Raw genomic sequence first — 14,207 nt, 5'->3', positions numbered from 1 at the left:
TCAATGTCTGGCCTTCGCTGATGATCTTACTGTTCTAATGGAAAGAATTAAGAAATATTATAAAAAGATTAGAAAAAGAGGCAAAATATTTTGATCTAGAAATAAACCAGGAAAAGGCAAAGTACATAATACTTGGAAATACACAGTAAAAAGAATATTTCGAGACAGTGGTCTCGAAATAGAGAAATCCAAATAAGTATGGAGAAAAACAAAGTTAAGGATATATAAAACGCTGGTAAGGGCCACATTGACGTATGGTAGCGAAGTATGGACAATGAAAAAAGCAAATACGGAAAAATTAGAAAGATGGGAAAGGAAAATGCTCAGTGAACAGAGGTCTTAGGCAGATCCGCGTTACTTTTTAATTTGGTATTGGAAGAAATAATAATCAGAAATAGTTTTTAATTAGAAATAGTTTAACTGAGTTAAATCGACCGGATCCATCTTCAACAATAAACATCAATGTCTGGCCTTCGCTGATGATCTTACTGTTCTAAGGGAAAGAATAAAGAAATGTTATAAAAAGATTAGAAAAGGAGGCAAAATATTTTGATTTAGAAATAAACCAGGAAAAGGCAAAGTACATGATACTTGGAAATACACAGTAAAAAGAAGAGGGATATTTCGAGACAGTGGTCTCGAAAGAGAGAAATCCAAATACGTATGGTAGCGAAGTATGGACAATGAAAAAAGCACATACGGAAAAATTAGAAAGATGGGAAAGGAAAATGCTCAGAACTATATATGGAGGAAAAAACACGGTGGAAGGTTGGGTGCGACGAACAAAAAGGGAGCTAGAGGAACTGTATAACAAACCCAGCATCAATAACTTTATAAAGCCATATATAGTGAGATGTATGAGGCACGTGATGAGACTGGATAGGAAGAGGATGTCAAATAAGATCCTAAAACGGGGCCTATCAATGGTTGAGCTTTGTAAATAATAAATAATTTATTTATTGAATACCCCTATTTTATAAAAATATAAAAGATTACAAGAGTACAAATATAAAAGCAATGACAGATGTAATTAATTTTATTTAAAAATTTGTGTATGAAAGCCCTAAAAACTCAACAAAACGGCCAACAGTTAACGTGACATAAGAGAAATAAAACGTATAGTTTGTTCCATGAAAAGAAAAATGGAATACAGTTTCAGATCTGGTATTCTTAGGATCAGGGGAGGGGGGGGAGTAATAAAACTAAGTTTCCAACAGTTTAGCAACCGACCAGTTTCAAGTGATTTGTTCAAAATAAGATAGAGTGGACGTGAAAACAGAATGGGAGGAAAACTTTCAAAGCCAGGATCTGACAGAAGGAGTTGTTCAATTTTTCACATGTGAAAAAGCTATATTATATATTTTTCGCTGCAGCGTTCAATAATTTCTACACTCTATTTTAAACAATTACTCAGGTCAATCCTGACTGATAGACCAAGTACATGGTGGTTACGAAGAACCCAAGACCAAGGGTTAGACAAAACGTAACAATTAATGAATACAACTTTGAAGTCGTCAAAGAATTTAAGTACCTGGGAGCGATTATAACATCTGAAAATAAATATGAAAAGGACGTGGCAGCCAGGATCATTGCAGGAAACAGGGCATATTACTCATTAATGACCCTACTTAAATCAAAAATACTCTCAAGACCAGCAAAAATAAGAATATATAAGACAATAATTCGTCCCACAATAACGTATGGAAGCGAAACATGGACTCTGAATCAGCGGGAAACGACAAAATTACTGGTACTTGAAAGAAAGATACTGCGGACTATCTATGGGCCTTGCAGAGACGAGACAACAGGAGAATGGAGAAGAAGACACAATGATGAACTCCAGACAATATATGGAGATGAAAACATAGTACGCTACATTAAAGCAAACAGAATACGATGGGCGGGTCACGTGTTAAGATCAAGTGACGAAAGACTTCTGAACGCCACATTCTGGGAAAGGCCCGATGGAAAAAGGTCAGTTGGTCGCCCAAGAAAGAGATGGAAGGACGCAGTACCAGTGATCTACGCAAAATGGGAGTACAGCAATGGGAAATAGCTGCTCAGGACCGACAACAATGGAGGGAAATAGTAAACGCGGCCAAGACTCACATAGAGTTGTATAGCCAAATGATGATGATGATGAATCCTGACTGACAATTCTTAGTATGGTGTATTCCATGAATATACGACTGTTTTGGATTATCGCGAAAACGAATATTTTAGTGTGCAACATAAGAAGTACGAAAGTATTTTGCTCTAATAATTACTCCAATAAACAACAATATAATTTGGAATTCACTTTCGTTCTTCATATTTTGCACAGTAAAATATTCGTTGTCGCGATAATCCAAGAGGGTCGTATATTCGTGGAATGGGGTATACCTAGTTTTATCCCTATCCAAGTACATACAGACATTTTTGAACTGCAAACGAAAGACTCTCTTGACTGTTGACTGCCAGAGGCAACAGAAGTGCAAGGATAACTCTTCAGTGTTGATCCCCAAAGGCAACAGACGTGCAAACCTCTCTCTCCTGTCTTCTGTCGAAGTAAACGGACACAATTATCTCTTATTTTTCTTCTTGAAGGCAATAAACTCACTAACTAATAACTAATCCGTTATAGACAAAAACCTCTAGTCCGCTAAAGGCAATTAAATTTTGTACGAGAAACAACCGCGTGTGGAACCTGCATATGTGAAGTTAATCGATGCGCGAGCGAAAGCGATTTTGGTGAGATTTTTTATAAACCTAATTAGATATTGTCTGTGTAACATAATTACTCCCTCAATTTCTTTGAACCACACCCTATAATACAGTCCACATACTCTGTGAATATTTTAATAATTTCGCATATGTACATACATGCAATTGAACAGCAGTTGAAGCAAAAAATTTACTGTAAACTACATACTTTTAAACAAGATATAACAAAAAATATAAGATATTTCTCATTTTATACTGTAACAAAAGATTACTTTTGACCGACCCTCGTATAACAGGTCCCATCTCCACACACGCAGAGCCACATCGGTGTTTCTTGATAAGACGAATTAGCCGAATGTCGCGACAAAAACTAGAGATGGGCAGAACCTTAGAGAAATAACGGCTGGTGCATATAAAGGAACGAATTTTGTAAATAGAGTTAGTTATAAGCGAGAATTTGTAAAGTAAATTTGTATAAATAAATTAATAAAGTATATATATGAACGAACCGCTCGTTTTATTGTTACAATACTTTACCTGTGAAATCGGTATCTGTTGGTGTAGTTGCGCTCCCACAGGGTTGTTTTGCGGAGGATTGGCCGTGAACGGAGTAAGCGTTTTGGGAGAAATGCTCAAGTTATTCATGCTTGATGTGACGCACTCGATGGGTCGGAAGCACTGAGCTTCGGGGTTGAAAGTTTTGGTGACTTCTCGGTCTGCGGAATGCTCGTCTTGTGGGTCACCTTTGTCGCTAAATAGGATTTTGACAGCTCCCTTTTCTCCAATGCGGTAGCTAACCTAAAGGGAAACATAGTAATATATTAATCAGATCATTGTAACAAAAGGCCACCCACGATATTTACAGAAGTCCGCCATTTTATTTATTTAAGAAAATCTACACAATTTTAAGGAGAACAAGAAGTATATCAGATATTTATCAGTTATCTCGAGTGGAACCAGAAACAAGATAAGATAAAGGTATACCTAGACACTTCAAAGGAAATGTATGGTAGTCGAGGAAATGAAGCATTTTGGCTCGCAATTTTTTCGTCCAGCATGGATTTACTTGAAATTTTCACAGAAGCTAGGGAATAAATAGTCCAAGGATCATGTTCTATATCATACCGCTGTACGCTAAAACCTTGGGGGTGGTTGCCACCCCATCTCGGGGCGGGAATTATTTATTACATTTTAACCATGTAAATCGATGTAAAAAGTAATTCTAAGAAAAAAATGTTTTTTACATTTTCTTCGTAAAACTAATATTTTTCGAGTTATTCGCGCTTGAAAGTAAGAGTTTTTCGATGAAAAAATCGACTTTTTTACAGAGTTTTTTGAGAATACCTCGAAAAATATGCATTTAAACAAAAAAACTGTATATATCAAAATTGCATCTTTTAGTAACACAAACCCAATTATTTTTCTGTAATATCTTTAAGACCAATACAAACCGAGATGCGGCATGTTAAAAGTTAGCTTTTTTCGTCAAATACATAATTTGAAATATTCAAAGTAAAATAGCGGAAAAACTTTGCATTTTTCGAGGAAAACTCAAATAATCTTTTTTCTAGTATACAGTTAAGCCTTTCAAAAAAAAAATAATAAAAAGTTTTTAGCCTGAAAATTAAGCGACTTATGATCAGAAAAAGGTCGGTACCTGCTTTTCTCTATGAAAAAAATCAGTGAAAACAACCCCCTAACTACCATCCTAATTAAAAATTGGTCTTCACCTTTCTGTAATTCCTTTTATACTTGTATTATCAATACACTCAAGAAGTTTGACCTATTTAAAAGGCCTAATTTTAGAATAATTGGAGTTTAAAGAAAGATTAATTTTTTGGAATTTCCCATTTTTCACCTTTTACTTCAAAATATCTTCGAAAATACTGGATACGAAAAAAATGATAGATTACTAAATGGTATCTTTTTTAACAACTAAAATTCCCTTGTGCATAGATTTTATTAAAGTGAACAGTTAGCGAGATATAGCTGTCTAAAACGTCTATTTATGAGCAAACACCCCCTTGTTCGAGCCCTTTAAACCCACCCTAATTAAAAACGAAGGGATCTTACGGAATTTAGTTTACACAGTCTTATAACTCTCCAAAAATCCTACAAAGTCATTTTTGAAAAAACTTTTTATCGAACAAAAATGTTTATAAAACGAATTTTTTTTTCGAAAAATTCGGATAGTCAGCTTATGGATAATTTTCAGTGTATGTATAATACCACAGAATCGATTCGTATACTGGAAGATGACTAAAAAACTATTTGTATTTGTACATATTTGTAAATTCGTATTTTTGTGTAAATAAATGTTTTTGTAATTCTTTAATTCTACTTTTTTTTTCTGTATAGATCTATTAAAATATCTACTTATAAAAACTGTAATGTTATTAAGGGTGGTTTTTAAGGGTTGGAATATTATGATGTTATATCCTAAAGTATAAAACAATCATTATTTAACCAATCAAAACCAAATTTTACCCATATTAAAGTTTGCAATGTTTTTATATAATTTTTGACAATAAGGGGTAGTTTACACCCCTAAAAATAATCAACGCCATTAAGCATGATATAAATATGAAGTACAGGGTGAGATGATCTCAATCCCAAATTTTTATGTAAATCGATGCAAGCCGAAATTATTCTTTTAGGATAAGTAAATTTTTTATATATAGGTCCAACAAGGTTGGTTTTAAGGGTTGAAATATTATGATAGTATGTCTTAAAGCATAAAACAATCATTACGTAACTAATAAGAACGTTATTTTATAATAATGTTATTTTATAATTTTTTACAATTAGGGGTAGTTTTCACCCTTAAAAAACCAAAAGCGTACAACGGCTCAATATAGAAAATGAACTAGAGGGTGTAATGAGCCTAATCCCAAATTTTTGTACAAATCGATGCTGGACGAAAAAATTGCGAGGTTTTGCCTTTTTTCAGCTTCATTTCCTCGACTATGGAGCCACATATTCGTTTTGAGACAGACTGACACTTCTTCTTTTTAAAATCCATTCTACTTTTGAGGGTTTTTTAGGCACTTCATTGAATTATTCATTAAACTTAGTAGTAATTAATTTTAAATAGATATACCTAATTTTTATAATAATTCAGTAATTCAGTACTAGTGGTTGCCAATACCTCTCTTTGGCATTTAACAGGAATTGTAACTCATCCTGTTCTTGGTAAATCATAGAATAGTTTTTATATTGAATAGAACACTAGAACAGAATGGAAGACGTGATAAAGTAGCAACTAAAACTGTAGACTATTAGTATCTTTAAAAAAATTAATTCGTTCTTGTTCGTTCTGTTGCTTCTTGTCAAGAAGATACCCCTAGGGGACATCGCACAGATATGTGCCCGGATGGACTCACATATTTGAAAACTTATATACAGTTTCTCGAAAATGTTCTTACATAAAATCGATACAGCTAGACGCCAAAAATGGATACAGACTGTCAAAATCCGACTTCAAAAAATCAAGCCGACAGGCATGGTTCCTGTTGCAAAATAATTGGAATCCAGAGAGGATAAAATATCTCCTAACAAGATTGCCTCCCATGTAGTATCTCTATCTAGAGCTTCACGAGACTGAACACATACTACCAAGGTGAAAAGAGACTTAAGAGAATTAAAACAAAAAAACAAAATATATTCAGAATATTCAGCAAGAATTATTTTTTGGAAATCATACATGCGTTGCATGAAAGAAATGAAATCAAGTAAAGCACCTGGGTTTGATGGCATCCATCCTGATTGGTGCATACACGAAACAGTGGCTTGCAATGTTCTACATTACTATACTTCACTCAGAAACCGTCTCCCATCAAGGTGACCTGAAATCCGCTCAAGCGCTACAGCATTTCGATTTTGTCTTAAATGCCTGATGGAGAGAAGAAAGAGAAAGCATAGTCTACTGGACCTCACAGACAAACCTCGCGAATTTGGACGTCCCCTTAAGAATTGGGGAATCGTTAATCGAATAAGAACAAACTGCGAAAGATGCGCCGACTCCTTCTACGGATGGGGTAAACTTCCCTCGCCTTCCTGTTATTGCGATGCTGAAAGGCAGGCGATCAGGCACATAGTTCAAGACTACCCATGCAGGACATAAACAAGGGACTCCAAAGACTTCGTCATGACAACCGAAGAATCAATGGAATATATAAGAAAACTGGACATCTGTGTGATGCATGGTTTTATCTAATATCTAATCCATTTTTAAGGGATTTCATACTTACTTCACCGGGATCAACCCAAACTGCCAATTCTTGGGGAAGGTTTTCCAAGATATCGGTGATGGGAACACCACTTTCTCTGGCTGCCCTCTCTAGAACTTTGTCGATTGGGTCACCTGTCTTTAGGCATCTGAAAGCGGAGCCTTTGTACGGCTTGTCTGGATACCAGTGGCCCTGGAATTTCTCTTTTAAGGCTTTTTCCAACTCTTCGCCGAATATATTTACTCGCCTCCTACGTGAAAACGAGAATTAAAGTGATGAAACATTTATTTATATGTATATACTTATTATATATTTACTTTGATTCAAACTATAAAAGCTGTAAAAAGGCTGTTACTTTTTGTGTTACGTTCTGATTAAAATAGAATAGAAATATCCTTTATTGTCACTGAAAATTTTACAATTTTATAGACAAACTGCCAGAATTTACTGAAAATACATAAATCGTCAGTATTAAAAATAATAAATCATGAAATAAAACAAAAACAATCTATTGCAAAATTTAAATAAATTGTGAATTGCATAATACAACCTTAGGAACTAATAAGTTTAAGCTGCTGCATGTGACACCCAAATATAGATAAAAATACTTTAAAATACTTATTTTATCCGTGACTGCACGCCGGGGTTTGTCCTAGTTGCGTCAGAGAGAGCAGCATAATATGTGCCTCCTGATGAGAGACTAATAAGTTTCGAAACCGGTAGAGGTGCTTACTGCACTCTCTGATTGAACTGGAATAATGATGCGGCTGTAGTTTCGTGTTGCAACGAAATTGAAAATGGTTATTCATTTTTGATTTACATGTTTACTCTGATTGGAGTACGAAGGGAACCATTCTCGTTGGAACTTTACCGCGCTGAGTAGATGGGACGTGAACTATAAATTGTAAAATTCCCTCCTCTCCCTTAGTCTCAGCATCCGTTATGGCTTGCAAATTGTAAAAGCCTCGGAGGTGATACCAGAGAGGGTTCCCATTGTTTTCAGTCTGGTAGGATGTGGCACAGCATTTGTTGGTGTTGTTTTATGTGCTATTAGATTGAAAGCTTAGTCTTTAGTCATTTAAATAATTATTTACAATTTGAGTTTTTATTATAATGGTGGATACTGTATCTGAGACTTTTCAGTTTATTTCCCAAATTACCATTCGACTCTTATAGTCCTGTCGCCAGGGGGGGTACAACGGCCTCGTTAATTCAGATGGACTTACCCAAGTTTTTTTTATGTATTTTGACCCGTAGAACACGAATTTTTTGGGTAACAGTTGATCCGGATGTCGATAAGATTGTTATAGACCAAGAACTTGAGGAATCAAATAACAGCGATTTTTGGCAAAACAAAACAATATTTTGTATTTTTTGGGTCATTTTAAGCAAAAAATATTTCTACAAGTTTTTTAGTAGGATGCACAGTTTTCGAGATAAACGCGGTTGAACTTTCAAAAAATCGAAAAACTGCAATTTTTAAACCCGAATAACTTTTGATTAAAAAATAAAATAGCAATTCTGCTTAGCGCCTTTGAAAGTTCAAGTCAAATTATGTCGGTTTTGATTATTTGCATTGCTAAAAATTTATTGTGTTATTGTTAAACAAAGCTACAAACAACTAGTGCGTGAGTGATGTTTCTATGATTTCTCATTTAAAATCGAACGAGTAGTAGACCAGGGTAGAAAAATAAAAACGGGAAAAAAATCAATACAGGTATTTGAAGGTGCTAAATCGTAGGGAGGATATAGTTAATTAAAAATACATACAGAGGTACTCGTAAATCGATCTCATTTTTTTATAAAAAAATGCCAAAGTCAGAAAATATGGTTTTTTGCCTATAGCATTTTTAGTATCATATTGACAGCAAAAGTTGTTTTATGAAAGTTGTGTATCATAAAAAAACGATTAATTTGAATTTTTACAAGTTAAAATCCATCAAGAATTAACCGAAATAATTGCAAAAAACCACGTTTTTTGCACTATTTTGGAAATGTTAATAACTTTTACTAAATAGGTCGTAAGGAACTTATTGTACCTTGATCATGAGATAATTAAGTGCCTTTATTAGTTTACAAAATCTCAAGAAGATCTGTTTGTTAGTTTACAAGTTATGTTAAATGTTTATCCCAGACATCGAATGTTTAAACAATCATTGTTGCCCAAGGAGTGTTTTCATAGCTTTTTGGCAAAGTGCAATGACTACTTAAAGACTAAAAGTACTAAGAAAGTTAAAAAAAATAATATATTTGTTTTTTAAGTGTTGTTAAACAAGTCGATAAAAAAATGGTAAGTTTTTTTCTCATAAACAATTAGAATATCTTTGCCATTTTTTCTAATAAATAATTATAATTGGTTGTGTCAAAAATCTGGTAAAAAAATGCACATTAAAATGAAAAAAATAACTTCCTAGGACCAATAATAGCCAAGTTACACTTTTTATTTTGAAAAATCACATCTCTATTGTCTATAAATATTAAGAGTTGAAATTTTTACAGCATGGTAATAAATATCTATATTTTATATGACAATTGATAAGTACGAAATATCTTCTATTTAAAACGAGTAATAACCCTGTAAAGTCAAGTTCCGCACGCTGACTGAGCTGGGACCGTGTGATATGGAAGAATGTCGGAGTTCAGTTTCTCTAGTCGAGATTTTGCTATAGAAAGTTCAATTTGGAGCGGTTGAAAAATTTTATAATATCTCAGCTTCCAGAGAACGTAGATCCTTCAATTTTTTTTTAAATTGTGGTAACTCGACGAAAGAATAACAACTAGCTAATTTTCATTGACCGGAAAAATCGGAAAATTCTGGAAAATGGATTTTTTTATTCAACATTCTATTTACAACGTTAACAGTAATATATTTTGATAAATATTTTCATAAAATATTATAAATTTGTGAATAAATATTAAAATATAATTATAGTATGTATATATTTATTTATATACAGGGTTGTTCATTTTATTCGCCTCAGTGTCTGTACGGAAAACGACTTGATTTAAAAAAATTCTTCATAGAAATATACAAAGCCATTAACACTACAATCTAAAAATAATATGAATTATACAGGGTGCTTCAAAAAAGAGTGGTATGTCAAAGATATATTTTTTATGGAACACCCTACACCTGATGAAATTTTTGAATTGCTCAATTTGAAACAATATGCTAGCTGCTAGCTAGACTATACCTAAGTACAGGATGTTTTAATTTATTTAAATTTTGAGAAAAATGTAAAATTTTAGAAAAAAATAAATATTTACGAATCTAAGAATCGGTGACAATTTTTTCTTGGATCTTCATAATAGACTATTTAGCATATTTAAACAGATGTTTATTGTAACAAAATTTATAATTACTTAGGTCCAGTTTCACCAACAACAAATAAATCAATGAATGCTATTCGTCGAATAAAATGTATTAGATGTTTAAGTTTATATTTTGTTTCAATATAGCTTTAATAATTTAAAGTGAAACTGGCAAATTTACTTTCTTCTAAATATTTACTTGCCAGATTAACTTGCCAATTTACTCAAAGAGTAAGTATTTTTTTGATAAAAAAATAAAATAAGTATTATTTGACGTTAGTAAAATGGAGATATATCAGTTTATTGGTCGAATAACTTTAATCATAGAATAAACTACTATTAGTCGTTGGTGAAACCGGCCATTAATCGTACATTTTTAGATTTAAAAACTAATTGGAAATAAAAACATTCTTAAATTAAGAAAAAATGTATATGTATAGATTATAATTATTGATCTTCGTTAATTATACACAGTTTATGTACAGATTTATTAATTTCTTAAACATTATCCCTAATTTTTTTAAACAAATCTTCTTCAACTTCACTTTTGTCATCTATAATAACTGTCAAAAGGTTGTAGCATCTTTTTTCGTCAGTATCATCTTTGCAATTTATGCAAAGCTCGGTACAATTGATTTATTTTAAGAAATTATGGATAATGTGGAAGAAATTGATGAACCTGTACAAGAACTGTGTAGAATTAACGAAGATCAATAATTATAATCTATACATTTATTTTTTCAATTTGAGAACGTTTTTGTTTTCAATTAATTTTTAAACCTGAAATTGTACGATCATGTAATTATAAATTTTGTTACAATAAAAATCTGCTTAAATATGCTAAATAGTCTATTATGAAGATCCAAAAAAAAATTGGTCACCGATTCTTAGATTCGTAAATACCTGTTTATTTTTTTTCTAAAACGTTACATTTTTTTTAAATTGAAATAAATCAAAACACCCTGTACTTAGGTATAGTCTAGCTTATTGTTTAAGGGCAAATTCAAAAATTTCATCAGGTGCAGGGTGTTCCATAAAAAATATGTCTTTGATATACCACTCTTTTTTGAAGCACTCTGTATAATTCATATTATTTTTAAATTGTAGTGTTAATGGCCCTGTATATTTCTATGAAGAATTCTTTTTAAATCAATTCGTTTTCCGTGCATACACCGAGGCGAATAAAATGAACAACCCTGTATACATACTATAATTATATTTTAATATCTATTCACAAATTTATAATATTTTATGAAAATATTTATCAAAATATATTAGTGTTAACGTTGTAAATGAATGTTGAATAAAAAATACATTTTCCAGAATTTTCCGATTTTTTCGGCCAATGAAAATTATCTAGTTGTTATTCTTTCGTCGAGTTACCCCAAAAAAAATTAAAGGCTCTACGTTCTCTGGAAGGTGAGATATTGTAAAAATTTTCAAGCGCTCCAAATTGAACTTTTTTTAGCAAAATCTCAACGCGAGAAACTGGACTCCGACATTCTTCCATATCACACGGTCCCTGCTCAGTCAGCGTGAGTAACTTGACTTAAAAGGGTTATTACTCGTTTTAAATAGAAGATATTTCGTACTTATCAATTGTCGTATAAAACATAGATATTTATTACCATGCTCTAAAAATTTCAACTCTTAATATTTATAAACAATAGAGATGTGATTTTTCAAAAAAAAGTATAACTTGGCTATTATTGGTCCTAGAAAATTTTTTTTTTCATTTTAATGTACATTTTTTTACCAGCTTTTTGACACATCCAATTATAATTATTTATCAGAAAAAATGACAAAGATATTCTAATTGTTTATAAGGAAGAACTTACCATTTTTTTATCGACTTGTTTAACAACATTTAAAAAACAAAATATATTATTTTTTTAACTTTCTTAGTACTTTGAGTCTTTAAGTAGTCATTGCACTTTGCCAAAAAGCTCTGAAAACACTCCTTGTAACATATACTTAACATTATCCATAAACATTTAACATAACTTGTAAACTAACAAACAGATCTTCTTGAGATTTTGTAAATTATACTAAACTAATATTTTCTGACTTTGGTCTTTGTTTATAAAAAAATAAGGTCGATTTACGAGTACCTCTGTATGTATTATTAATAAACTATATCCCCCTACGATTTAGCACCTTCAAATACCTGTATTGATTTTTACCCTGAAATCGCTCATATTTATCTTTCTACCCTGGTGTATTGTGGAGAAACACAAAACACAAAAACACATACTTATTATGTGTTTTTGTAGATACACATTAAAACTAGTTTTGGCCCTATAATGAGGTATGTTTTTGTTTATGTTTTCAGTTTTGTTGAATGTTTTTGTTTTTAATTAATTTTTAAATCTAAAAATGTACGATTAAATAATTATAAATATTATTACAATAAATATCTGTTCCAATATGCTGAATAGTCTATTATAAAGATACAAGAAAAAATTTGTCACCGATTCTTAGATTCGTAGATATTAATTTTTTTTTTCTTAAACCTTACATTCTTATAAAAATCGAAATAAATTAAAACACCATGTATTTACGTGTAGGAAACCCTTATAAAAATATAGCTTATTTTTTAAGGAAAATTCAAAAATGGCTCACGAGTAGGGTGTTCCATAAGAGAAAATATAACTTTAATATACCCCTCTTTTTTGAAGTACCCTGTATAATTTTCATTAGTTTTAGATTGTAGTGTTAATTGCCCTGTAAATTGCTGTCAAGAATTTTTTTTTAAATATCAAGTCGTTTTCCGTACAGAGACCGAGGCAAATACGATGAACCACCCTGTATATATATATACAAAAATATATATACTATACATTTATTATTTATTTACAAATTTATAATATGTTATGAAAATATTTATTGAAATATATTAGTGTTAACGTTGTAAATGAATGTTGAATAAAAAAGTCCATTTTCCAGAATTTCCCGATTTTTCCGGTGAATGGAAATTAGCTAGTCGTTATTATTTCGTCCAGTTACCCCAATTTAAAAAAAATGAAGGCTCTACGTTTTCTGGAAGCGGAGTTATTGTAAAATTTTTCAAGTGCTCCAATTTGAACTTTCAATACCAAAATCTCGAAGCGCGAAAGCGGACTCAGAGATCCTTCCCCCATCACACGGTCCCAGTTAAGTCAGCTCGAGTACCTTCATTTTAAAGGGTTATTACTCATTTTAAATAGAAGATATTCTGTAGTTATTAATTGCAATGTAAAATATAGATGTCTATTATGATTTTTTGCAAATTTCGACTCTTAATATTTATAAACAATACAGATATGATTTTTCAAAAAAAAAAAGTATAACTTGGGTATTATTGGTCATAGAAAGTTTATTTTAAGTTTTTAATGTGTGTTTTTTTACCACTTTTCTGATACAACTAATTATAATTATTTGTCATGAAAAATAACAAAGTTATTCTAAATGTTTATAAGGAAAAAACTCGCTATTTATTAAACGACTTGTTTAAGAACATTTAAATAATAAATGTATCATTTTTTTTAAATTTCTTAGTAGTTTCAGTCTTTACAAACTCATTTCACTTTGCTAAAAAGCTCTGAAAATACTCCTTGGGCAACAATAGATGTTTAAACATTCAATGTTTTGGATAAACAATTAACGTAAGTCGTAAACTAACAAAACGATCTTCTTGATACTTGGCACTCTAATAAAGACACATAATATCCTCATAATTAAGGTACAATATGTTCCTTAGGGCATATTTAGTAAACGTTATTAAGATTTACAAAATAGTGCAAAAAATGTGGTTTTTTGCAATTATCTCGGTTAATTATTTATTAATTTTAACTAATCAAAATTAAAATTAATCGTTTTTTTATGATACACAACTTTTATAATACAACTTTTGCTGTAAACATGATACAAAAAATGCTACAGGCAAAAAACAATATTTTCTGACTTTAGCCTTTGTTTATAAAA

General features: G+C 31.4%; 1 protein-coding gene across 5 annotated transcripts in view; it reads right to left on the bottom strand.

The window, feature by feature from the left end:
* LOC114326699 (protein Tob1) overlaps nucleotides 1-14,207 on the bottom strand; it is a 356,611-nt gene that overhangs the window by 14,034 nt on the left and 328,370 nt on the right. For all 5 annotated transcript variants that reach the window (XM_028275113.2, XM_028275114.2, XM_028275115.2 and 2 more), the window contains 2 exons: nucleotides 6,954-7,182; nucleotides 3,241-3,501 (listed from right to left, as the gene is read on the bottom strand). In XM_028275113.2, coding sequence (XP_028130914.1) covers nucleotides 3,241-3,501; nucleotides 6,954-7,182 — 490 coding nt within the window. The remainder of the gene's footprint in view (nucleotides 1-3,240; nucleotides 3,502-6,953; nucleotides 7,183-14,207) is intronic.

Source organism: Diabrotica virgifera, chromosome 4 (assembly GCF_917563875.1).
Source record: "Diabrotica virgifera virgifera chromosome 4, PGI_DIABVI_V3a".
Classification (NCBI taxonomy): domain Eukaryota; kingdom Metazoa; phylum Arthropoda; class Insecta; order Coleoptera; family Chrysomelidae; genus Diabrotica; species Diabrotica virgifera.
The sequence above is the reverse complement of the archived record's forward strand: the minus strand, read 5'-3'. Positions and strand labels throughout refer to the sequence as shown.